At 46.2% G+C, this 24,593-nt stretch overlaps 1 protein-coding gene across 1 annotated transcript in view; it reads right to left on the reverse strand.

Annotated features, from left to right (window-relative positions):
• Positions 1-3,402: 3,402 nt before the first annotated feature.
• The window catches only part of LOC135050831 (F-box only protein 36-like), a 93,687-nt gene continuing 72,496 nt past the window's right edge, over positions 3,403-24,593 (reverse strand). Inside the window, exons 3-4 of the mRNA XM_063957132.1 lie at positions 20,221-20,393; positions 3,403-3,630 (exon numbers count right to left, since the gene is read on the reverse strand). Of these exons, the coding sequence (XP_063813202.1) occupies positions 3,478-3,630; positions 20,221-20,393 (326 nt within the window). The 3' untranslated portion in view covers positions 3,403-3,477. The remainder of the gene's footprint in view (positions 3,631-20,220; positions 20,394-24,593) is intronic.

Consider the following 24,593-nt stretch of genomic DNA (forward strand, 5'->3'; position numbering starts at 1 on the left):
TTTGTAGCGGCGCTGCGATCCTTTCGATTGCACTTCTGCTAAGCCAAGATACACTCCCAGAGGGCAGCAGCTTAGCGTTTGCACGGCTGCTAAAAGCAGCTAGCGAGCGATCAACTCGGAATGAGGGCCAATATTCTTATTTTTACACAAAGGCTATCAGTCTTCCATCCACCGCCCACTGATGGGGGGGACAGCCTCGGGCTTCACCCCTGGTCCATGGGTGCCTGGAGGGGGGGACCCCTTGATTTAAGGGGCCCCCACTTCTCCAGGGAACCCCAGCCATGGGTGACTAGTTGGGGGGGGGGGGTAATGCCACGGCCGCAGGGACCTATATAAAAGTGTCCTCCGGCTGTGGCATTATCTCCATGGCTAGTGGAGGCCGGTGCTGGTTTAAAAAATACGGGGGACCCCTACATATTTTGTCCCCCGTATTTTTTTGAACCAGGGCCGGACGCAGAGCCTGGTGCTGGTTGTATAAATATGGGGGGACTCTACGCATTTTCCCCCCTGTATTTTTACAACCAGGGCCGGCTCAAAGAGCCCAAGGCTGGTTATGCTTAGAAGGGGGGACCCCACGCAAATTTTTTTACACATTTTTAACCTAAACAGACCATTTCCCACAGATAATCACGCACGGATCTCACTGATCTGTGCATGACTATCCAAACACGCCAGGAAAAAGCAGATCTATTTTTTTTGCTGCTTTTTTTTTACGAGTCGCAAAAAAATACGCCAGCAATTGAACATTCATGGACAAACAACAAAATACGACTGAATAGTAAATTACCATGTTGTATGAATAAACAGGCGCGTTTGACCGATGGTGCTTGTGTGTAGATACACACAAGCACACACACAGAAAAAGTTAAGTATTATCTGGATAGTTAAAGAGGAACATTGTTCTATTGCTATTAGTATGGTAGAAACACAACAGAGGCTGGTGATAGTTTCTCATTAACAAGGATATTTTTACATTTTAATGGCTAATTTTCAGTATAATAGCCCTCCCGAAACAGAATACAGTAGGTAGGGGCGTATCTAACCATTGGCCAGGATGGCACTCGCCAGGGGTGCCAGGCAAGGGGGTGCCGCCTGGTATCCAGTAGTACTGTCAGACTTGGGGACTGTCTGTTAGTGCCGGCACCAGTGTCAGGCAGCAGCGCACCGCACCTCACTTGTAATCAGACTCAACATAAACTACAGCTACCAGCATCCCTTGTTGCCGGGAGCTCTGGAAGCTGTCGTTTATTTTGAGTCTGATTGATCATTAGTGCAGGGCTGTGCTGCTGGACACCATCGCCGGCAGTAACAGACAGTCATAAGGTAATCCGGATTAAGTGAGGGGATGCGTGGCAGAAGACTGCACTGCACGGCATTGACCTTTGGGAAGTGGACAGAGTGGAAGCAGGGGGCGGGGCTACACGGCACTAAGTCAGTGCCAGGCAACTCAGCAGCATGGAGGAGAGGGGGAGAGGATGAGGAGCTACTAAAGTACATGCACTGAGTGTACCCTGTCTGTGCAGTGAGGGGGGTAAACACTATATAGTCTGTCTGTCTGTCTGTCTGTCTGTATGTATGTGTGTCTGTGACTGCATTTAAGTATGTGACTATATGTGTATGTATGTATGTTTGTGTGTGTGTATAAGTGTCTACTGTATTTATGTGTGTATTAGTGTGTGACTATGTATGTGAATAAGTGTGTAACTGTGTGTACTGCATGTGTGACAGTACTGTATATCATATGTACTGTATGTGTTTTATGTGTGACAGTATGTAAGTGTATATGTGTGTGCCTATGGGCGGGATCAGATGTACTAATGGCAGTGGGGGTTATTCGGTAAGGATTGCATGCTGGGGGATGCTCTTCCATCGCAGGGCAAGGCCGTTCAGCATGCTGAATGGCCTGCTCAGCAACTGCAACCGCAATTTAATTGTGGTCGCAGCAACTGTGGAAGACACCTTGCAGCATAGGGGCGACTGTGTGTGATGTCACTCAGCCTCCTCGAAAAGGAGATATTGCAGTCGCATCCCTGATAAAAATAGAAATATATTTATTAGTACTGGTCCACATTTCTATTTTCTATTTGCATTCCTCATATGCCTTCTATAGACAATGTTTCCTATAGGAGTACTACAGTGTGGCATAATGTGTGTAAGAGACACTACTGTGCGGTGTAATGTGATACTGTGTGGCATAACATGAATAAGAGACAATACTGTGTGGTGTAACGTGATACTGTGTGGCATAACGTGAATAAGAGACACTACTGTGTGGTGTAATGTGATACTGTGTGGCATAACATGAATAAGAGACACTACTGTGTGGTGTAATGTGATACTGTGTGGCATAACATGAATAAGAGACACTACTGTGTGGTGTAACGTGATACTGTGTAGCATAGAGTGAATAAGAGACACTACTGTGCGGTGTAATGTGATACTGTGTGGCATAACATTAATAAGAGACACTACTGTGTGGTGTAATGTCATACTGTGTGGCATAACGTGAATAAGAGACACTACTGTGCGGTGTAATGTGATACTGTATGGCATAACATGAATAAGAGACACTACTGTGTGATGTAACGTGATACTGTGTGGCATAACGTGAATAAGAGACACTACTGTGCGTAATTTGAATTGGAAGTACTATTGTGTGGCCACACCCCTTCCCCACAAGGCCACGCCGCTTTTTTGATACACCCTCCTTATTTCAAATATGTGGGGGGCACCAGCCCTTACTTTGCCAGGGGCGCTCAGACCCCTAGATACACACCTAACAGTAGGACCACCCCATCATGCTGGATGCAGCTAATTTATATATTTCCTCTTTACAGATGAGATGTCAAACTCACAGGTCTTTAGTTACTTCACAGCCTGTACATACCCTACAGATCTCTGAAGTAGTACTGTATTTGTAGACGGTGTGTGTCTACCTAGTTAACATTTAACTATATTCTGCACATAAACCTCAGGGGAACTGCCATAATAATTTGCCTTTACTAAATTCATTTTAACTAGCTACAGTTCCTTAGTACTGTGCTTTATATAACTGCAAAGAGAATCTAGGAATGGTTGGGTGAAGGCAGTAGCATTGCTAATTTTTCTTCACACCCCATAGAGGTGAGCAGGAACATTAGCTATGGTTGGCTACTGTAAACTAGTGTGAAGCGTGCAGCCGAATATTACAGAGGTAATTCACAGAGAATTAAATATACCCATTTTTGTCATTCTATAATGATCCACCAGTAATGGCTTTGTCAGTTACGTTCAATTCAAGTTGAGACTAGACAGTGTATAATAATATAACATCTACGAGAAGAACCGGAGGAAGGGAAGGATCAATGAAAATATCAATCAATAAGTCAATCAATAAAACATTTTACTTTCATATTGTTCTTCTGTATACATAGAGTATAACATGTTTACTGCAGAGGAAATGACTACATAAAAAAAAAAAAAAAATCTATTTTTCACCTAAAACAAAGTGGTTCTTCTTCTTTGCATCCAAGCTGGACCATCCACCTTTTGACGGGGTTTCCTTGTCTTCACAGACACTGAACTGCTTTTCTTTATGTTTATCTCTTGTCTTGGTTTGATTTTTTCCCAAAATTCTTCACTGCTGCACAACTGGAGGATAAAGGTTTACATTCAAAAATCTTTCAACAGTTTAATGGGTAAATATAAGAACAGTCGATATGGGGGGAAGCGGCATCAGCACAAGTTATGTGTGCTATACCGCTCCCCCCCCCCCCCCCCCCCCTCCATGTAATACAGCAGTGGTGTGTGCTCAGGGACAGGGACACTATGCGTCCCTGTCAATATCGGCACTGATATCTATAAGATAGCACGCCGATATGTGAGGGCAATGTAAAAACGGTCAGCAGCGCTATCGATTTCGACAACTGCTAGTGGCGATGCCCTATCTCCACAGCAGCGACAGAGCTGGCACTTGGTGTGGTGGGTGCTAGCTCCAGACTGCATGTGTGATCTCACATGTGTGGTGAGATTCCACACAAGCGCAGAGGAACCAGCTGGGCAGGGAGACACAGCACATCTGAATCAGCCCATGGTCACATCACATGTGATTGTGTCGGGGGAAGCCTAACCTGGTGTGGTCGCATCTGATGTTTACACACCAGGCAAGTAGTTAAAGAAACAGCGCACATGACTGTGATGTTACACTGGTGCAAAATTAAAAATGGCAGCCTATTTAAGGCTGTTACTGAGCATTACACAGTGCCAGAGGATTAGCTCATTTCACCTGCTATAGTTTCTGTTAGCCACTTCAGTGTACCAGATCCAGCTTCCTCCTGACTACTTTTGCCTGTTCCCCAGACCCTTGCTTGTCCCATCATTCTGCAACCTTGCTAGTGACCCTAACCTTAGGATTCCTGACTAACATTTGCCTGCTCACTCTGTATTATGCCTCCAATAAGGGGCAGTTAGAGGGAGAAAACCTGCAAACTTTTTCAGTGTTGTTAGCAAACCCAAAAAGTTATAAATTGGGCAATACCATGTTGCACTCAGCGCCGGATCAAGGGGGTGGAGGGGGGGGAGTGAAGGGCTAGGGGGTAAGTACCCCGTGCCCCCCTGTCTTAGGGAGCCCCCAGTTGGACCTTCTGTACAAGGACGATTCTGCCCGTCTCCAGGCTTCACGTCCAGGAGCAGCACTCGCAGCAGTAGCTGGGAGGGCTGCTGCTGGCGGCTGAGCTTGGAGAGAAGTAGAATCGTCCTGCACCTGTCTCTACTGTGTATCTGCATCGCTGCTTGCTCAACTGTCTCCAGTGCCCACAGGGGGGTTGCTGAATACCTGCGGCTTGCAATCGTAACCCCGCCTACTCACATACCTCCCAACATGACCCACTCCAGGAGGGACAGAATGCTCTGCTCTTGGACTTCCCTCTTAATGTATGATTGCCAGCACCTTTGCTGAAACACCTTTCTTATCCATTAACCTGTTCAACACAGGTGCTGGCGATCATACATTAAGAGAAAAGTCCAGAAGCAGAGCATTGTGTCCCTCCTGGAGAGGGTCATGTTGGGAGGTATGTACTTATGACATTAGGCCCCGTCCCGCGCAGAATTTTGACGTGAATTGCGGGCCTGTTGGAAGGTGGGCAGACTGGCAGAAACGAGATTCAGCCATGTAGGGTCTTGTGAGACTAAAGAGACCCACCTGTCTCTCTGCTGCTAATGGCTGATAACAGTCACAGTAATTACAAAGCTGGTGAAGTCTGCTAGACTGTGGACAGCAGTAGTAATTATGCACCTGGGGCCCTATTCGGCATACTGACAATTTTTGGGCCAATGCGCAGCACGAGTTCTGCGCGTGTGCGGCCCAGGAGATGCGTTCGCATCTCATTGATGCAAGCGCCTCTGCCTGATTGACAGTGCCCTGAATGAGGGCCTTGGTAAGCTCCAATGAATAATATTAAGCTTTAATAGCAGTAATAATTCTGTAGCTGCTTAGCACTAGTAATTGTTATCGGTCTGGGAGAATCTTAGTTCTGTTGCTGCGTAGTTGGTTACAAGCCTGACTAAGTGCTGTTTCTCCAGTACCAAATGCCATTATACCGCAGAACACGTAGCATTTGTGATTATACTGTCAGAGTGCCATCCCCACTACACTGTGTATTTATATGTACAGATGTAGCCAAGCTCATCGTGGCTACATCTGACCGATACCTGCACTCTTGGTGTGGTTAGGCATGCCCGCACTTAGACGCGCTGAGCTGCGTCTTTTGCCACCCCATACACTTGGTATGGGGCGCGAGCACATCTAAGACGCACACGCACGGAGACGTGCCCGCGAGTAAACGGCGAACGAGCCGCACTCGCGCCTAGATGTATCCACGATGAGCGTGTCTACATCTGTAGATATATTTCTTATTAGTTAACATTTTTTTATATTTATATATACACTATATGTTAACTAACTAGTTATATTAGAACCTGCATAGGGGGAGGCAACATAGCAGGCACAGCCAGCGATCTGGTGCTGACATGAAGGAGAAGGCCCCCTGTCTTAAGTCCCCCAGGCCCCCCAAAGGCTTAATCCAGCTCTGGTTGCATTGCAGGTGGGGCAGATGTAACATGTACAGAGAGGGTTAAGATCTGGGTGGGTTATTTTGTTTCTGTGCAGGGTAAATACTGGCTGCTTTATTTTTACACTACAATTTAGATTTCAGTTTGAACACACCCCACCCAAATCTAACTCTCTCTGCACATGTTACATCTGCCCCACTTGCAGTGCAACATGGTTTTACCCATTACTGTGCTTGTTTGGTTTGCAAACAACTCTGAATAACCCCCTTTGACAGTGAAGCCGTTCTTGACGAAGACCCCGGGAGTCTACTTTAGACTTCATGCCTCGACACTGCCAAAGCATATCCTGCTCTGACAGTATCCAATTCACCCGGATACGTTATAGGGGATGTAGTCATGTGACCGGCAGTCAGGAGACCGACGGTCACATAACCTCCCCCTACATCCCGCCCCCTCACAATCCCAATGGTCGGCATGCTGACCAACAGGGACTTTTCCCACTCGTGGGTGTCCACGACACCTATAGAGTGGGAATAGAACCCGTGGCGACCGCATACCAGACCCCATTATAGTATAGTTTGGCCACTAATATTAATGCCCCCTGGGAGTCCCTCTCTGAAGGATCTGCTCTGACAAATTATTTCACAAATTGGAAAGTGGGCGACATCTCAGCAGCAGGTAAGGCAGAACCTGCAAAGCACAGCCCATTGCTTGAAAGCCTTACAGGTTCAAATCTCTGTGTTCCTGAGCCCCCCAAATAAATCCTAAGAACTGACAGGAAAGTGAGAAACTACACATCTGTATTATTTCCCTGCCCTCTGACCGGGCAACCATCTGTGCCTCTTCCTTGTGGGAGTGTAATGATCCTCTGCTTCTGTTTTTCTGGATAACTTTGATCTAGGGTACACACCAGGGCGACATGTACGCTGACCTGCCGTCTCACCAGCAGAACAGCTGATTGGTAAGTAGGTACTTAATCGATATGTCAGTCCAGACATCACAGCTGAACGTGCATTTCGATTTACCCGCCCAGCTGTGACGTTAATGTCAGCGGTTCCTACAGCCAGTGTACGAGCGGTCGATGGATCGCCTGTACACTCAGCCAGACATGCTAATATGTATTTTCAAGATATAGCTGCATCAGCTCTGTTGTAGGGCTGACCTGATATATCTGTGAAGGCCGTCGTTCACAGACATATGGGGTGTACACAACCACCGATGAACTACATATATATCGTTTATCCTTAGAACAAACAAAATAACTACCTAGTACAGTATGTACCCATCTTAAAGTTTTCGATGAGCCAGGCATAGTGGAACTTCTACACTAGGGCTTTATTCAGTCCAGTTTCGAACCTTAGCTTTTGAGCTCTATTGAAATGAGGCCATGGTCACTATTGCTGGCAGGATCTTAATGTAAGAATTAAGGACTAATTGGCTGCAAGAGAGCGGCCCACCTCCCTTCGATCTAATCTCACTCTGCAATAAAGTAGATATTTGCTTCAAAGAGTGGGTTCGGGAAAGAGAATCTACTTGGTTGGGAATTAAACTGGTGCCCCATTTCCAAACTCCTGAGGAGCAACGGCTCTGCTCTTCAGCTAATCCAGCGGAGGCATCAATGCAAACTAAATGCTCAAAGCATAAAACATTATCGTTTTAAAAATAATCTGTTAGTCTGCTGTGGTACATTGTTTCAGTGCCATTCTCAGGTGAGCTGGAGGACTGGTCAAATTATAGCATGGGAATCTGCGTGCCATTCTCAATGCCTGCAAATAGTAATACCCTGTACCATGGGCTTAATTGAGAGATGTATGCAAACCCAATGGTTAAACATACATCTAAGATGTTAGGCAATCTGTGCATGCACAAGATCTGTACCGAGCATGTGCAGATCTGTTTCTGCGACAACGGGCACAGTGCCGCCTAAGCCACTGCATAAAAGCCACTTGGTATGGGAAAGGAGTGGCAACAGCCAGCACTTCAGAAAATGGAGGCATGTCGTCCTTGTTTTTTGGCTTCTTTGGTCGCTGCTTCACTGACCCCAGCAGCATGAAACCCCAGCCATCCTGAAAAAATAAGATTTTAAACCTACCGGTAAATCTTTTTCTCCTAGTCCGTAGAGGATGCTGGGGACTCCGTAAGGACCATGGGGTATAGACGGGCTCCTCAGGAGACATGGGCACTATAAAGAACTTTAGATGGGTGTGCACTGGCTCCTCCCTCTATGCCCCTCCTCCAGACCTCAGTTAGAGAAACTGTGCCCAGTGGAGACGGACAGTACGAGGAAAGGATTGTTGTTAATCTAAGGGCAAGATTCATACCAGCCCACACCATCCACACCGTATAACCTGGAATATACGCAACCAGTTAACAGTATGAACAAAACAGTATCAGCCAACGACTGATCTTAACTGTAACATAACCCTTATGTAAGCAACAACTATATACAAGTCATGCAGAAATATGTCCGCACTGGGACGGGCGCCCAGCATCCTCTACGGACTAGGAGAAAAAGATTTACCGGTAGGTTTAAAATCTTATTTTCTCTTACGTCCTAGAGGATGCTGGGGACTCCGTAAGGACCATGGGGATTATACCAAAGCTCCAAAACGGGCGGGAGAGTGCGGATGACTCTGCAGCACCGATTGAGCAAACATGAGGTCCTCATCAGCCAGGGTATCAAACTTGTATAATTTTGCAAAAGTGTTTGAACCCGACCAAGTCGCTGCTCGGCAAAGCTGTAATGCCGAGACGCCTCGGGCAGCCGCCCAAGAAGAGCCCACCTTCCTAGTGGAATGGGCCTTTCCGAATTTGGTAACGGCAATCCAGCCGTAGAATGAGCCTGCTGAATCGTGTTACAGATCCAGCAAGCAATAGTCTGCTTAGAAGCAGGAGCGCCAACTTTGTTGGCCGCATACAGGACAAACAGTGCCTCTGCTTTCCTAATCCGAGCCGTCCTGGCTACGTACATTTTTAAGGCCCTGACTACATCAAGGGACTTGGAATCCTCCAAGTCTCCCGTAGCCACAGGCACCACAATATGTTGGTTCATATGAAATGATGACACCACCTTAGGCAAAAATTGAGGACGAGTCCTCAATTCAGCTCTATCCACATGGAAAATGAGATAGGGGCTTTTATGAGACAAGGCCGCCAATTCGGACACCCGCCTTGCAGATGCCAAGGCCAATAACATGACCACCTTCCAAGTGAGACATTTTAATTCAACTGTTTTAAGAGGCTCAAACCAGTGAGATTTTAGGAACTGTAACACCACGTTAAGGTCCCATGGTGCCACTGGGAGCACAAAAGGAGGCTGGATGTGTAGCACTCCCTTTACAAAAGTCTGGACTTCTGTGAGAGAAGCCAATTCCTTCTGGAAGAATATAGATAGGGCCGAAATCTGTACCTTAATGGAGCCTAACTTTAGGCCCATATCCACTCCTATCTGTAGAAAGTGGAGAAAACGGCCCAAGTGAAAATCTTCCGTAGGAGCATTCTTGGCTTCACACCAAGAAACATATTTCCTCCAAATACGGTGATAATGTTTCGCCGTCACCTCCTTCCTAGCCTTTATCAGAGTAGGGATGACTTCCTCCGGAATACCTTTCCCAGTTAGGATTCGGTGTTCAACCGCCATGCCGTCAAACGTAACCGAGGTAAGTCTTGGAACACGCAGGGCCCCTGCTGCAACAGGTCCTCCCTGAGAGGAAGAGGCCATGGATCTTCTGTGAGCATCTCCTGAAGATCTGAATACCAGGCCCTTCGAGGCCAATCTGGAACAATGAGTATTGTCTGCACTCTTTTTTGTCTTATGATTCTCAATATTTTTGAGATGAGAGGAAGAGGAGGGAACACATAGACCGACTGAAACACCCATGGTGTCACCAGGGCATCCACCGCTACTGCCTGAGGGTCCCTTGACCTGGCACAATACCTCCGAAGCTTCTTGTTGAGGCGTGACGCCATCATGTCTATTTGAGGAAGTCCCCAAAGACTTGTTATCTCTGCAAAAACTTCTTGATGAAGTCCCCACTCTCCTGGATGGAGATCGTGTCTGCTGAGGAAGTCTGCTTCCCAGTTGTCCACTCCCGGAATGAATACCGCTGACAGAGCGCTTACGTGATTTTCTGCCCAGCGCAGAATCCTGGTGGCTTCCGCCATTGCCACTCTGCTCCTTGTCCCGCCTTGGCGGTTTACATGAGCCACAGCTGTGACGTTGTCTGATTGAATCAGAACCGGTAGGTTGCGAAGAAGATTTTCCGCTTGTCGAAGGCCGTTGTATATGGCCCTTAATTCCAGTATGTTGATGTGTAGACAAGCCTCTTGGCTTGACCATAGTCCCTGAAAGTTCCTTCCCTGTGTGACTGCTCCCCATCCTCGGAGGCTCGCGTCCGTGGTCACCAGCACCCAGTCTTGAATGCCGAACCTGCGACCCTCTAGAAGGTGAGCACTCTGCAGCCACCACAGGAGAGACACCCTGGCCCTGGGGGACAGGGTTATTTTCTGATGTATTTGAAGATGGGACCCGGACCACTTGTCCAGAAGGTCCCACTGAAAAGTCCTCGCATGAAACCTGCCGAAGGGGATGGACTCGTAGGTCACCACCATTTTCCCCAGTACTCGAGTGCATTGATGTACTGACACTCTCGTCGGTTTTAACAGGTCTCTGACCATGTTCTGGAGTTCCTGGGCTTTTTCCATCGGGAGTAAAACCCTCTTTTGTTCTGTGTCCAGAATCATGCCTAAGAACGACAGCCGAGTCGTAGGAACCAACTGTGACTTTGGTAGATTTAGAATCCAGCCATGTTGTTGCAGCACTCTCAGAGAGAGCGACACGCTTTTCTGCAACTGTTCCTTTGATCTCGCTTTTATCAGGAGATCGTCCAAATACGGGATAATATTGACTCCTTGCTTGCGCAGGAGCACCATCATTTCCGCCATTACCTTGGTGAAAACCCTCGGGGCCGTGGAAAGCCCAAACGGCAACGTCTGAAACTGGTAATGACAGTCCTGTACAGCGAATCTCAGGTATGCCTGATGAGGAGGATATATGGGGACGTGAAGGTATGCATCCTTTATGTCTAGTGACACCATAAAATCCCCCCCTTCCAGGCTTGAGATAACCCCCCTGAGCCATTCCATCTTGAACTTGAACCTCTTTAAGTACAGGTTTAGGGATTTTAAGTTTAGAATGGGTCTGACCGAGCCATCCGGTTTCGGGACCACAAACAGGGTTGAATAGTACCCGTTTCCCTGCTGAATTAGGGGAACCTTGATAATCACTTGCTGTTGACACAGCTTTTGAATTGCAGCTAAAACCATCTCCCTCCTCTGGGGGAGAAGCTGGTAAAGCCGATTTGAAGAATCGGCGAGGAGGCACGTCTTCGAATTCCAGCTTGTAGCCTTGGGATACAATTTCCATCACCCAAGGATCCACGTCCGACTGAACCCAGACGCGGCTGAAAGGTCGAAGATGTGCCCCCACCGGCGCGTACTCCCTCAGTGGAGCCCCAGTGTCATGCGGTGGATTTAGTAGAAGCCGGGGAGGACTTCTGCTCCTGGGAACTAGCCGTAGCAGGGATTCTTTTCCCTCTACCCTTACCTCTGGCGAGGAAGGAAGATCCCCGACCTCTTCTGGACTTATGCGACCGAAAGGACTGCATTTGATACTGTGGTGTTTTCTTTTGCTGTGGGGGAACATAAGGCAAAAAGGTAGATTTACCCGCGGTAGCTGTGGAAACCAGGTCCGTGAGACCTTCTTCAAATAAAACTTCACCCTTGTAAGGAAAAACTTCCATATGCCTTTTTGAGTCGGCATCACCCGTCCATTGGCGGGTCCACAGTGCTCGCCTAGCAGAAATGGCCATGGCGTAGGCTCTCGAACCTAGCAGCCCAACGTCTCTCTGAGCGTCTCTCATATATAAGACTGCGTCTTTAATGTGACCTAAGGTCAATAAAATGGTATCCCTATCTAGGGTATCAATATCAGCTGACAAGGTATCTGTCCAAGCTGCTACAGCGCTACAAACCCACGCCGATGCTATCGCCGGTCTGAGTAAGGCACCCGTATGCGCATATATTGATTTTAAAGTCGTTTCCTGTCTGCGATCAGCAGGATCCTTGAGGGCTGCCGTGTCTGGAGACGGTAGCACCACCTTCTTGGATAAGCGCGTTAAAGCCTTGTCCACCCTGGGCGAGGACTCCCACCGTACCCTGTCCTGTGCAGGGACAGGATACGCCATAAGAATTCTTTTGGGAATCTGCAGTTTCTTGTCTGGAGATTCCCAAGCCTTTTCAAATAACGCATTCAGCTCTTGAGATGGGGGAAAGGTTACCTCAGGTTTCTTTTCCTTAAACCTGTGTACCCTCATGTCAAGGACAGAGGGGTCATCTGTGGTATGCAAAACATCTTTTATTGCAATAATCATATAATGAATGCTTTTGGCCACCCTTGGGTGTAACCTCGTATCATCGTAGTCGACACTGGAGTCAGAATCCGTGTCGGTATCAGTGTCTGCTATTTGGGATAGGAGACGTTTTTGAGACCCTGAAGGGCCCTGTGACACCGTCAAAGCCATTGATTGACTCCCTGTATTATCCCTGTACCATAGTTACCGACTTCTGGGCTGCTGTCTCCGGGAGAGAGCAGCCCGTCGGCTCAGCAGGGGGGGCGGGCAGTGAGGTGACGTGACAGGGGGGCGGGCCAGAGGCGGAACGGAGGCGGACCAGAGGCGGAACGGGGCGTGGCTTCTGGACTGCATCATTTAAGCCACGCCCCCGCTGTGTAATGCCGCGATTACCGGCATTATACAGCAGGGGGCGTGGTTACGATGACGCGATTCAACAAGAATCGCGTCATCGCCTGCCCGGACCGCCCACTTTACTCGTTAAGTGGGCGGCGGGCAGGGGGTTACCTGCGGATATCGGGAGACTTGCCTGCTCTTCCGGGGGGCCGGGAGGGTCACCCATTTTTCGGGAGCCTCCCGGCCATTCCGGGAGGGTAGGCAAGTATGCCCTGGACTCTGCTTTGTCTAATCTCTTATGTAACAAAGTCACATTTGCATTTAAAACATTCCACATGTCCAACCAATCAGGTGTCGGCGTTGCCGACGGAAACACCACAATCATCTGCTCCACCTCCTCCTTAGATGAGCCTTCCGCTTCAGACATGCCGACACACACGTACCGACACCCCCACACACACAGGGATATTTTTATATGGAGACAGTTCCCCAATAAGGCCCTTTGGAGAAACAGAGAGAGAGTATGCCATCACACACCCAGTGCCAACTGACGCTGGAAACAAAATTCCCAGATAACAGCGCTTTTATATGATTATCTGTATATACCTATACACTCACTGCGCCTTACAAGTGCCCCCCCCCCCCTCGTTTTTGCCATGTGTCACCGTGTTCAGCAGGGGAGAGTCCGGGGAGCCAGCTTCTCTGCATGTGCTGTGGAGAAAAATGGCGCTGGTTAGTGCTGTGGGTTCAAGCTCCGCCCCCTCAGCGGCGGGCTTCGGTCCCGCTCAATATGTTTAATACTGGCGGGAGATTTAATATATATTGCCACCTCGGCTTATATATGCCTTTTAGCCAGTCCTAGAGGTCTTTCATTGCTGCCCAGGGTGCCCCCCCCTGCGCCCAGCACCCATCCGTGCCTGCAGTGTGTGTTGTGTGTGGGAGCAATGTCGCGCAGCGTTACCTCAGAGAAGATCTGAAGTCTTCTGCCACCTTTGAAGTCTTCTTTCTTCTTATACTCACCCGGCTTCTATCTTCCGGCTCTGCGAGGAGGACGGCGGCGCGGCTCTGATGCGAGGGGCGAGGGTGAGACCTGCGTTCCGACCCTCTGGAGCTAATGGTGTCCAGTAGCCTAAGAAGCAGAGCCTATCATTTAAGTAGGTCTGCTTCTCTCTCCTCAGTCCCACGATGCAGGGAGCCTGTTGCCAGCAGTGCTCCCTGAAAATAAAAAACCTAACAAAATTATTTTTCAGAGAAACTCAGGAGAGCTCCCCTGTAATGCACCCAGTCTCCTCTGGGCACAGGATCTAACTGAGGTCTGGAGGAGGGGCATAGAGGGAGGAGCCAGTGCACACCCATCTAAAGTTCTTTATAGTGCCCATGTCTCCTGCGGAGCCCGTCTATACCCCATGGTCCTTACGGAGTCCCCAGCATCCTCTAGGACGTAAGAGAAATGAGGGTTACACAAAAAGCCGATGTTCATGCAGATGATCCCATGCTACGTCCTGTTTACACAGCAAAGTATTGCGCAGCTACTGCGTACAAAGCCGCAGTGGTTGTGCAAAAGCGTACATATCTAAATGAGGCTCTATGTTCCCACAGTACTACTAGTCTTTTGCCAATGTGTTCAGCAAGCAGCAAGCTAAAAAGCTTCCAACTTGTAGACCTTTGGACTACACTTTAGAATTAATTTGTGAGAAAACCCCTCCCAGGGGTTGGGTGTTCCATTATCCATACCTGAAACCCAGTGGCGTGCGGTGAGGTCATTGGCTGGTGAGGCACTGCAGCCATAATGATCCACAAAGTCCGGTGATGAACCTTACCGCCATGGTCCCTGATGCCCGCTACCGCCCCCTCTACCCGCTACCGCCACCGCTAATGGCCTACAAAGTTGCCGCCATCAACCGCCCTGTCCCCCACCGCTAATTCGCATCTCAGTTTGATGCCGCCGCCAATGCCAACAGCCTGCCTGCTCATCAAACTCGTAATGTGCACTGCAGGTGGCTAATATATTGTAAATTTTTATAAAATAAAAAATAAATATTAGTGTTTGAGACTGTGGAAGGAGGACATGAATACAATATTATTGTCCAGGGCTTTCATTAACTTAATAGCGACACGGGTTCAGGGCTGTTAAGTTAATGGAAATACTGGACAACAAAATAGCCACTGTCAGTGTCTAGTAGTGTAGTGTTTAGTTTTGTGTACTGTCACTGTGTATAAACTAAACACTTATATGCTGCCTGATGATCACTGCTAGCCGATGCCATATCACTCCTGACTCCCACACCAGCTTCACACAGCAGTGGCACCAGTAATGGTATGTGTTTAATTTGCCGGCTGTCAGGATCCCGGCGTTCAGGATACCGACACCGAAATCCCGACAGCTGGCAATGCCAACACCCGGAATCCTGGCGCTACAGGACTATTCCCACTCGTGGGTATCCACGACACCGATAGAGTGGGAACAGAACCTGTGGCAAGCGCAGCGCTTGCCTGGCTGTTGGCATACTGGCGGCCGAGATGCCGCTGTTGGTATACTGATGTCCGGCATCCCAGCCGCCGGATAATTATACTGAATCCTCAGTAATGCACATTCCTGACACAGTTGGTATCTGATCCTATACAGCGTTACATTGTGTAGTATAGGATCAGATATGTATACTTTTGTATGTGTATGTACTATAGGTGGACTTAAGTGGCCAGTGTGGAGGACAGAGCAATGGCTGCACCGGGTGGACAGCTGAGAGTGCTCGCGTTAGCCCCTTCCTCTCCCCCCTCCTGCTGCTATCCACCCTACCTAGCAGCAGCCCCTGCACCTGTCATCTGTGTCCTGCGCAGGCGAGCCCCTGGTCCACGGCCGAGTGCGGTAGCCGGTGCCTGTTGCTGGAGAGCTGAAGAAGAGAAGAGCATGCTGGTCGCTCATACCCCGAGAGCTCCGGGCTTCCCACTGTATGGGGCTGCCGTGGATTAGCCGTGCCGCCCCTCCCTGGTGTTAGCTGACCTTCGGCGCCAGCGGCATTAGAGAGAAGGGCTCCAGGACTCGCAGCTCCCCTCCCGCTCTGCTGATTCCGGGCTGACAGGGGCAGCCGGCAGCTTCCCACTCCGCCGCTGCTGCTGATGTTGATCCTAACAGGAAAGTTGGTGCCCAATCACATTAGTCTTAGCGACAGGGGCGTGTTTTCATATGGGCTGAAAGCATGCCCCTGTCAAAGTGCTACTTATACCAAGTGCCGCTTCAGCCGCTTTTTTTAATGGGTTTTTACAGCCCAATTCTTGGCCCCGCCTCCCCGCTTTCAGCCTTTTCACATTGACAGCGGGAGGCACCATTTAAAACTATTATTTTGCACAGTAAAAATTATTTAAATAATATAAAGCCTAAAGCATATACTTATGACACAAAATATGTGTCATAAGTATCTTCTTTGTATTATTTTAATGATTATGACAGGGGAGGCACTGCCTCCCCTGACTGCACGCCCCTGCTGAAACCCTGCTTGTAACAAAATTTTATCCACAATTCTTCCTCTGCTGCAGGAGCAGGCTTCTTGTTCATAGAGAAACAGAGGACTGCATCTTTGCATCAATTCCAAAGGTTCAATGCCATCACATCATTTCTGAGTTAATTGACCAGTTAAAGGGAGATCATATTTTCAACAGGTTATTACTACGTGCTGCATAAAACCTAATCTGCATTAAGCCTGGAGATGAATGGAAGACTGCACTCTGGAAGTAGTTAGTTTCCCGGTTGTCGGGATCTCAGCGGTCAGGATACCGATGCCAAAATCCTGACAGCCAAGGGAAACCCGGCGGTCTGAATCCCAACCGGGGCCCAGAATCCCCACTCGGGGACAAATTAGTGTGGCTGAAGCGCAGCGAGCTTGGAAGGGGACTTAGCCGGGATTACGGCATTGGTCTTATCCCGATGATCCTGACCGTCGCCATCCCATACTGAACCCCTGCACTCAATACTACAGATGGTCATTTCGTATATATGGTCATACCATTTGGACTTAGTAATGTTCCTGCAGTTTTTCAAAGTTTCATTAATGATATATTTTTGGATCTTTTCTACAAATGTGTGGCTGTTTATAGCAATGATATTCTGATGTTTTCTAGGAGCCTCTCCTCCCATTGGGAACAGGTTTGGGAAGTTCTCAACTTAGAAAAACAATATCTTTACTGTATGCTGGAAAAGTGCACATTCAAGCAATTGACTTTTCCCTTCCTGGGGTACATATCATCTGCTCTGGGACATCAAATGGGTCAAGAAAAGGTAAAGGTTATACAGAATTTCCCACAACCTTTGGATCTGAAAGCCACTGAACGATTCCTTCTCCACCCATTTCAATCTTACCATTAATTTTTATCCTGAGGTGAAGAATGGAAAAGCTAATGCCCTCTCTCTTCTTTTGATTTCAAGGAGGAAGAGAGTACCACTAAATCAAAACCATATTAAAACTTGGGCATGTGTTACAAGATAGTACTGTTCAATAGAATGGTAATCTTCCACCAGGGATATCTTTTGTGCCTCCAGAAATTATGCTCCAAACTGTTGTCCCCGAAATCTAGTCTCTATAGGTTTTTGATGGTCCTCTTTGTGATGAGATGTCAAGGCTTTTGTATTTATGTCTGTAAAATGTGCACACAACATAAATCTCCAACCCTTATATCTCAGGACCTCAGGATGTTTGGATCCATCTTCTACCATGGGCTTAATTTACCCATAACAATTACTATCATGAATCTTCAGATATGACTCCATTCTTCATCATGTATGGGATGTAACCCTCTATGCCTGTGCCTTCCACATTTTCTCTTTCTGAGGTGCCAGCTGCAAATTTTCATCTCTGAGATTTCATGTCCAAAGAACCTTCTTAAAGCTTCAAGTTCGTACCAAGGCCCTCATTCCGAGTTGTTCGCTCGCAAGCGGAATTTAGCAGATTTGCTCATGCTAAGCCGCCGCCTACTGGGAGTGAATCTTAGCATCTTAAAATTGCGAACGATGTTTTCGCAATATTGCGATTACACACCTCGTAGCAGTTTCTGAGTAGCTCCAGACTTACTCGGCATCTGCGATCAGTTCAGTGCTTGTCGTTCCTAGTTTGACGTCACAAACACACCCAGCGTTCGCCCAGACACTCCTCCGTTTCTCCGGCCACTCCTGCGTTTTTCCCGGAAACGGTAGCGTTTTTTCCCACACGCCCATAAAACGGCCTGTTTCCGCCCAGTAACACCCATTTCCTGTCAATCACATTACGATCGCCAGAACGATGAAAAAGCCGTGAGTAAAATTCCTAACTGCATAGCAAATTTACTTGGCGCAGTCGCAGTGCGGACATTGCGCATGCGCATTAAGCGGAAAATCGCTGCGATGCGAAGATTTTTACCGAGCGAACAACTCGGAATGAGGGCCCAAGTTTCTGCAGACTGGGTCTGGCTGTCTACTAGTTACTTCCGGTTCAAAGTACGTGTGAGTTTGCTTTTCATTTCATTAGACCTTTTAAGATTACTGACTATGCTTTTACCTGCCGATTCTGTGCAATGCTGATATCCTGCTCCCACACTGTCATATCTAGGGGGCCAGTTAAATGACAATGACCTGCGGATTCTCTGCAGTGAAGTCCATCCTACCAGCAGTTCTTGGCAAAAAAAGGTTGGTCCATTAGACTCTCCGCCTCAGTACTGTCAGCAAAAATCCTGGTCTGACAGTATCCAATCTGTCCAAAGACATTATAATGTGAAAGTCCGGGCTGTTACCAACTTGGGACCTTTCCATTTTCTTGAAGACTCATTTATGACTTAAAAAAAATACCATATGTTACTATTGTACATTTAGATGTTTTTATTACAAGGGTAAAAATACATCTAGAAAGGCAACAAAATGCATCTGGTAGGTGCTGAAATCATCTGTTAGACCAGTGGTTCCCAAATTAGGCTCACAGGATTTGCTTCTGTTTGTCCCCATATTTTATGACTGGAAGCCACAAACACTGAGTTTTCCTGTTACATTAACCATAATTTGAAATGGTCCTGGACCTCCAACCCAAGGCACGCCTGCAAATCTCTCATTCCACAAAACAATAGTACAGGTGTGTTTGTGTGTGTGTTTTGTAAAATAAGATGCACAAATGTACCAAGGTGATGCACAAATGTACCAAGGTGATAACATTTGCAGAGAGAGTTAGATTTGGGTGGGTCATTTTGTTTCTGTGCAGGGTAAATACTGGCTGCTTTATTTTTACACTGCAATTTAGATTTCAGTTTGAACACACCCCACCCAAATCTAACTCTCTCTGCATATGTTACATCTGTTCCCCCTGCAGTGCACATGGTTTTGCCCAACTGCTAACAAATTTGCTGCTGTGATCAACTCTGAACTAGTCCCCAGGTCCTAGCCTTAGCTATGAAAACATCCCTCATCTCACCAGACTATGCACCAAAGCATATGTAACCATACTGACATGCAAACTCCATGCAGTTAAATCAAAAATAAAACTATGAATATATGTAGAACCAGCGCTTAGAGTGAATTTATAACAATATGATAATGTAGACGGTTATATCGTTTAAAATAATTTAATATAGGTAATATAATATTAAAAAGAATCTTTAAAGGTTCATAATAAAACAATACATTGCATATCTGTCCTTTTAATGGTGCAGATGTGGGGAACTTTCCGCTGGAGGATTTGTAATGTCCATAAATGTCCGCAATGTAATGAAAACAAAGTCCTTAAGCTCCTGAGGAAGCTGGGGTACAACAACCCAGTGAAACGCGTTGAGCCTTAAGGACTTTGTTTTCATTACATTGCGGACTCCCTCATTATCCATTGGACATTTATGGACATTACAAATCCTCCAGCGGAAAGTTCCCCACATCTGCACCATTAAAAGGACAGATATGCAATGTATTGTTTTATTATGAACCTTTAAAGATTCTTTTTAATATTATATTACCTATATTAAATTATTTTTAAACGATATAACCGTCTACATTATCATATTGTTATAAATTCACTCTAAGCGCTGGCTCTACATATATTAATTCTTTTGCACCTAGTGTATCTAGGGGATTCAGAACCCCCTCTTTTCCCAGCTGCTACCAACAGACAGCGTACAAGGCACAAAACCCCCGCTTTTTTTCTTTCTACTTAAAAAATAAAACTAGTTGCATTTGCACAAGAATAGGTGCATATGTCATGTACTGTAAATAACATTTAGTAAACCTGTCTCCATTGACTGAGCATGGCTACAATATATATATATATATATATATATATATATATATATATATTACTGCTGTTGTTCAGCATTTCTAAACAGCAACTCAAAGTAAAATAAAATAGTAAAATAACTTACTGCTTACTAGAAGAATATGACCTTTGGAAAATGAAAATCTATAAAACAACAGCATTGTAATGCTTACCTTCTGGTATGTCCTACATGTTTCTGACAGCTGCTTAATGTCTTGTGAATCAAGAAAAGATAAGATACGAATCTTGAGGGTATCTGGTATCCGAACAATGAAATCAAACTGTCCTCTGCACAAATTCAGTACATATTCCATTGTGTTCTTGCCAAAGATCTTTTCTAATGGTTCTAGAAGGTTTAAAAGGCAAGGCTTTTAATAATTTATTGTGAAACTGAGCAACATGTTATAGTCTCCAACACAAAGAAAATACTTGCAGAGAATGAAATATGCTCTCAATAAATTATATGTGGATATGGTATTGTTTATACACGAAACCCTCCAATACTCCTTTTTATAGAGAAGTTCTAGGCAGTAGACTAAAGTTTATTCATTACTTGCACCTGTTCAATTTATGATGGGCAAAACTTATTCATTTTAAGGTCTTTATATACTCAACCAGCTTCAGTATTTTTATTTATAGTTTTTTATTTTCTTGCTTTTACTTCAACACAATAATACATGGATTACAATGGATTTCTAACATTACATTGTGCAATTGGATTTCAAGAGATAAAACTGCAATTTATATACAGACATTTTTCAAAAAATATAATATTCAAAAGAATCCCCTAAAGAAAGTTGCGGTTGAAGCTATGAAGCTAAACTCCTCTGTTATCCAGGTACAATCTATTCTTGGCCGCCAATGGTTTTAAACAAAGGTTATTGATTGGGGACGATGAGTGTTAGAATTGCCTGTGCTGATGCTTGGGCTGAACATAAATGATCAAAGCACAATGATAAAGACTGATGACAAATAAGTTATTACAAAAGGCTTGATTGGCCCATAAAAACTTGCCACAGGATGCCAAAGTTTCTTAAGGTGGGAAAACCTGCCAAAAAATGTATTTGTGTATCTGGTGCCAACATTACCAAGAAAGGTTTTCTTGTTGATCTGGATGGTAAGGGCCATTGACCTCCTAGTGTCTGCCTAGTAGGAGCAAAGCATTCTTGATGTGGATCAATCAGGTGAATCATATAGTTATTTAGGGCGGTATCTAATTAGCCGGGTAATTTAACACGGCTAATTGACTCGCCCGAAGCCTCAGGGAGGAGAAACCAAATCCCAGATAAGTACCAATTTGTTTCCGTGATAGCTGCTGAGAAAACAGGGGCAAACGCAGGATTTGCAAGTGGGGGTTTCCAGGGAGAGGTGGAGCCAAGCATGGGGGTTGAGACTCAGGTGAACCAGTATATACCTGGTCCTTTAAACAGTAAACATGCATTGGCGTTTCTATAATGGGTGCAATGGGTGCGGTGCACACGGGCCCCTGGGTCCAGGGGAGGCCCACACCGCACACACTGCACCCATTTTAATACTTACCTTTCCGGAGTCCAGCGCCCGGAGCTGTGAACGCGCCGGAAATCGCAGCCAAAATGGCCACTGCGCATGCGCGGTAGCCAAATTGGTATCCAGATCATGGCGGGCGCCATGTAGACTCCGGCACAATGCCAGAGTCTACAGTGCCGTGCAGAGGAGGGGGCCCACCCGGAGGTGCACACGGGCCCCCTCCTCTGTAGAGACGCCCCTGTGAACATGTGTATATATAGGTACACTAAATATATATATATATACACACACACACACACACACACACACACACACACACACAGTGTATATAGTATGTACACACATACATACGTACGTATGTTCAAAAAAATAAAGGGAACACTTAAACAACACAATGTAACTCCAAGTCAATCACACTTCTGTGAAATCAAACTGTCCACTTAGGAAGCAACACTGATTGACAATCAATTTCACATGCCGTTGTGCAAATGGAATAGACAACAGGTGGGAATTATAGGCAATTAGCAAGACACCCCCAATAAAGGAGTTGTTCTGCAGGTGGTGACCACAGACCACTTCTCATCTCCTATGCTTTCTGGCTGATGTTTTGGTCACTTTTGAAAGCTGGCGGTGCTTTCACTCTAGTGGTAGCATGAGACGGAGTCTACAACCCACACAAGTGGCTCAGGTAGTGCAGCTCATCCAGGTTGGCACATCAATGCGAGCTGTGGCAAGAAGGTTTGCTGTGTCTGTCAGCGTAGTGTCCAGAGCATGGAGGCGCTACCAGGAGACAGGCCAGTACATCAGGAGACGTGGAGGAGGCCGTAGGAGGGCAACAACCCAGCAGCAGGACCGCTACCTCCGCCTTTGTGCAAGGAGGAACAGGAGGACTGCCAGAGCCCTGCAAAATGACCTCCAGCAAGCCACAAATGTGCATGTGTCTACTCAAACGATCAGAAACAGACTCCATGAGGGTGGTATGAGGGCCCGACATCCACAGGTGGGGGTTGTGCTTACAGCCCAACACCGTGCAGGACATTTGGCATTTGCCAGAGAACACCAAGATTGGCAAATTCGCCACTGGCGCCCTGTGCTCTTCACAGATGAAAGCAGGTTCTCACTGAGCATATGTGACAGACGTGACAGAGTCTGGAGACGCCAAGAACGTTCTGCTGCCTGCAACATCCTCCAGCATGACCGGTTTGGCAGTGGGTCAGTAATGGTGTGGGGTGGCATTTCTTTGGGGGGCCGCACAGCCCTCCATGTGCTCGCCAGAGGTAGCCTGACTGCCATTAGGTACCGAGATGAGATCCTCAGACCCCTTGTGAGACCATATGCTGGTGCGGTTGGCCCTGGGTTCCTCCTAATGCAAGACAATGCTAGACCTCATGTGGCTGGAGTGTGTCAGCAGTTCCTGCAAGACGAAGGCATTGATGCTATGGACTGGCCCGCCCGTTCCCCAGACCTGAATCCAATTGAGCACATCTGGGACATCATGTCTTGCTCCATCCACCAACGCCACGTTGCACCACAGACTGTCCAGGAGTTGGCGGAAGCTTTAGTCCAAGTCTGGGAGGAGATCCCTCAGGAGACCATCCGCCACCTCATCAGGAGCATGCCCAGGCGTTGTAGGGAGGTCATACAGGCATGTGGAGGCCACATACACTACTGAGCCTCATTATGACTTGTTTTAAGGACATTACATCAAAGTTGGATCAGCCTGTAGTGTGTTTTTCCACTTTAATTTTGAGTGTGACTCCAAATCCAGACCTCCATGGGTTAATAAATTTAATTTCCATTGATAATTTTTGTGTGATTTTGTTGTCAGCACATTCAACTATGTAAAGAACAAAGTATTTAATAAGAATATTTCATTCATTCAGATCTAGGATGTGTTATTTTAGTGTTCCCTTTATTTTTTTGAGCAGTATATATATATATATATACACACACACACACACACACACACACACACACACACACACACACACAAAGATAAAAATATATACATATATATATATATACACACACACATACATTCTGTGAATGCCAAATTGCTTTCTTAAAAATATTTAAAATGCCCGCTCTAATATATATTGTAAACGCCTGCACCTCTTACTACCATGTGCCATGAATGTGTGCTATACATAGCAAAACACTGCATCCCATAAGAGAAAACAATACACCCACACATTATCTGAGTTCCAAAGCTCATTGATGTATATATTTGTTATTAAAAGGATATGGATTCAATATATTACAATGTACAGTACACATAATTACATGATTACAACTCACACATTAAGCAGTTAATACATACAGTTACAGCCAGCATACAATACCATTATCCTTAAGTTATATAAATTTGTCTCTCCATATCACTCTCTCTCTCTGTAAAATCATGCAGGAACTGGTCTTGCAGCAACTCCATCATCCTCTTGGACAAAACAGCAACTGAACTCCTGTGTGATCAGCAATGTGTTATCTAGTTTTGGGGGGAGGGGACTTTCTCATTCATGATGAGTCACTGGTTTGTTCGTGTGCTGAACAGGTTCAGCCTTGGGGACGTCTGAGGGGGCTGGCTGAGTTTCCTGTCCCTTGTACTAATAAGAGTGATTTTTAGCTTTCATACATTTAATCATAACTATTTGTTGCAATATCCTACAACTTAATAACAAGTATCAAATGAATCTACACATTAATCTGGTTGCTTAAATACCAAATATGACAGGTGTATCTGGCTTCGTTCAAATAATACACATACATGACATTACTTCATTATATAATTTTAAATCATCATGATGTCTGGCGCTTGATATTATAATTATGTACTGCATGAAATAAGTGTTGAATCCATCTCTGTGGCATGTCCGTGTAAATGCATGTGTTACCATATTTTGCTGTGCTCGCTGCGCGTATTTGCAAGTATAGCGACTCATAATGTGTTTAGTTTGTATGTTCTTTTTATGTAATATTTTTGACGTCGACAGTCCACCCTTTGGCAGTAAACAATAACTGCCATCAATTATTAACATAAGAA

This window comes from Pseudophryne corroboree, chromosome 2 (assembly GCF_028390025.1).
Source record: "Pseudophryne corroboree isolate aPseCor3 chromosome 2, aPseCor3.hap2, whole genome shotgun sequence".
NCBI lineage: Eukaryota > Metazoa > Chordata > Amphibia > Anura > Myobatrachidae > Pseudophryne > Pseudophryne corroboree.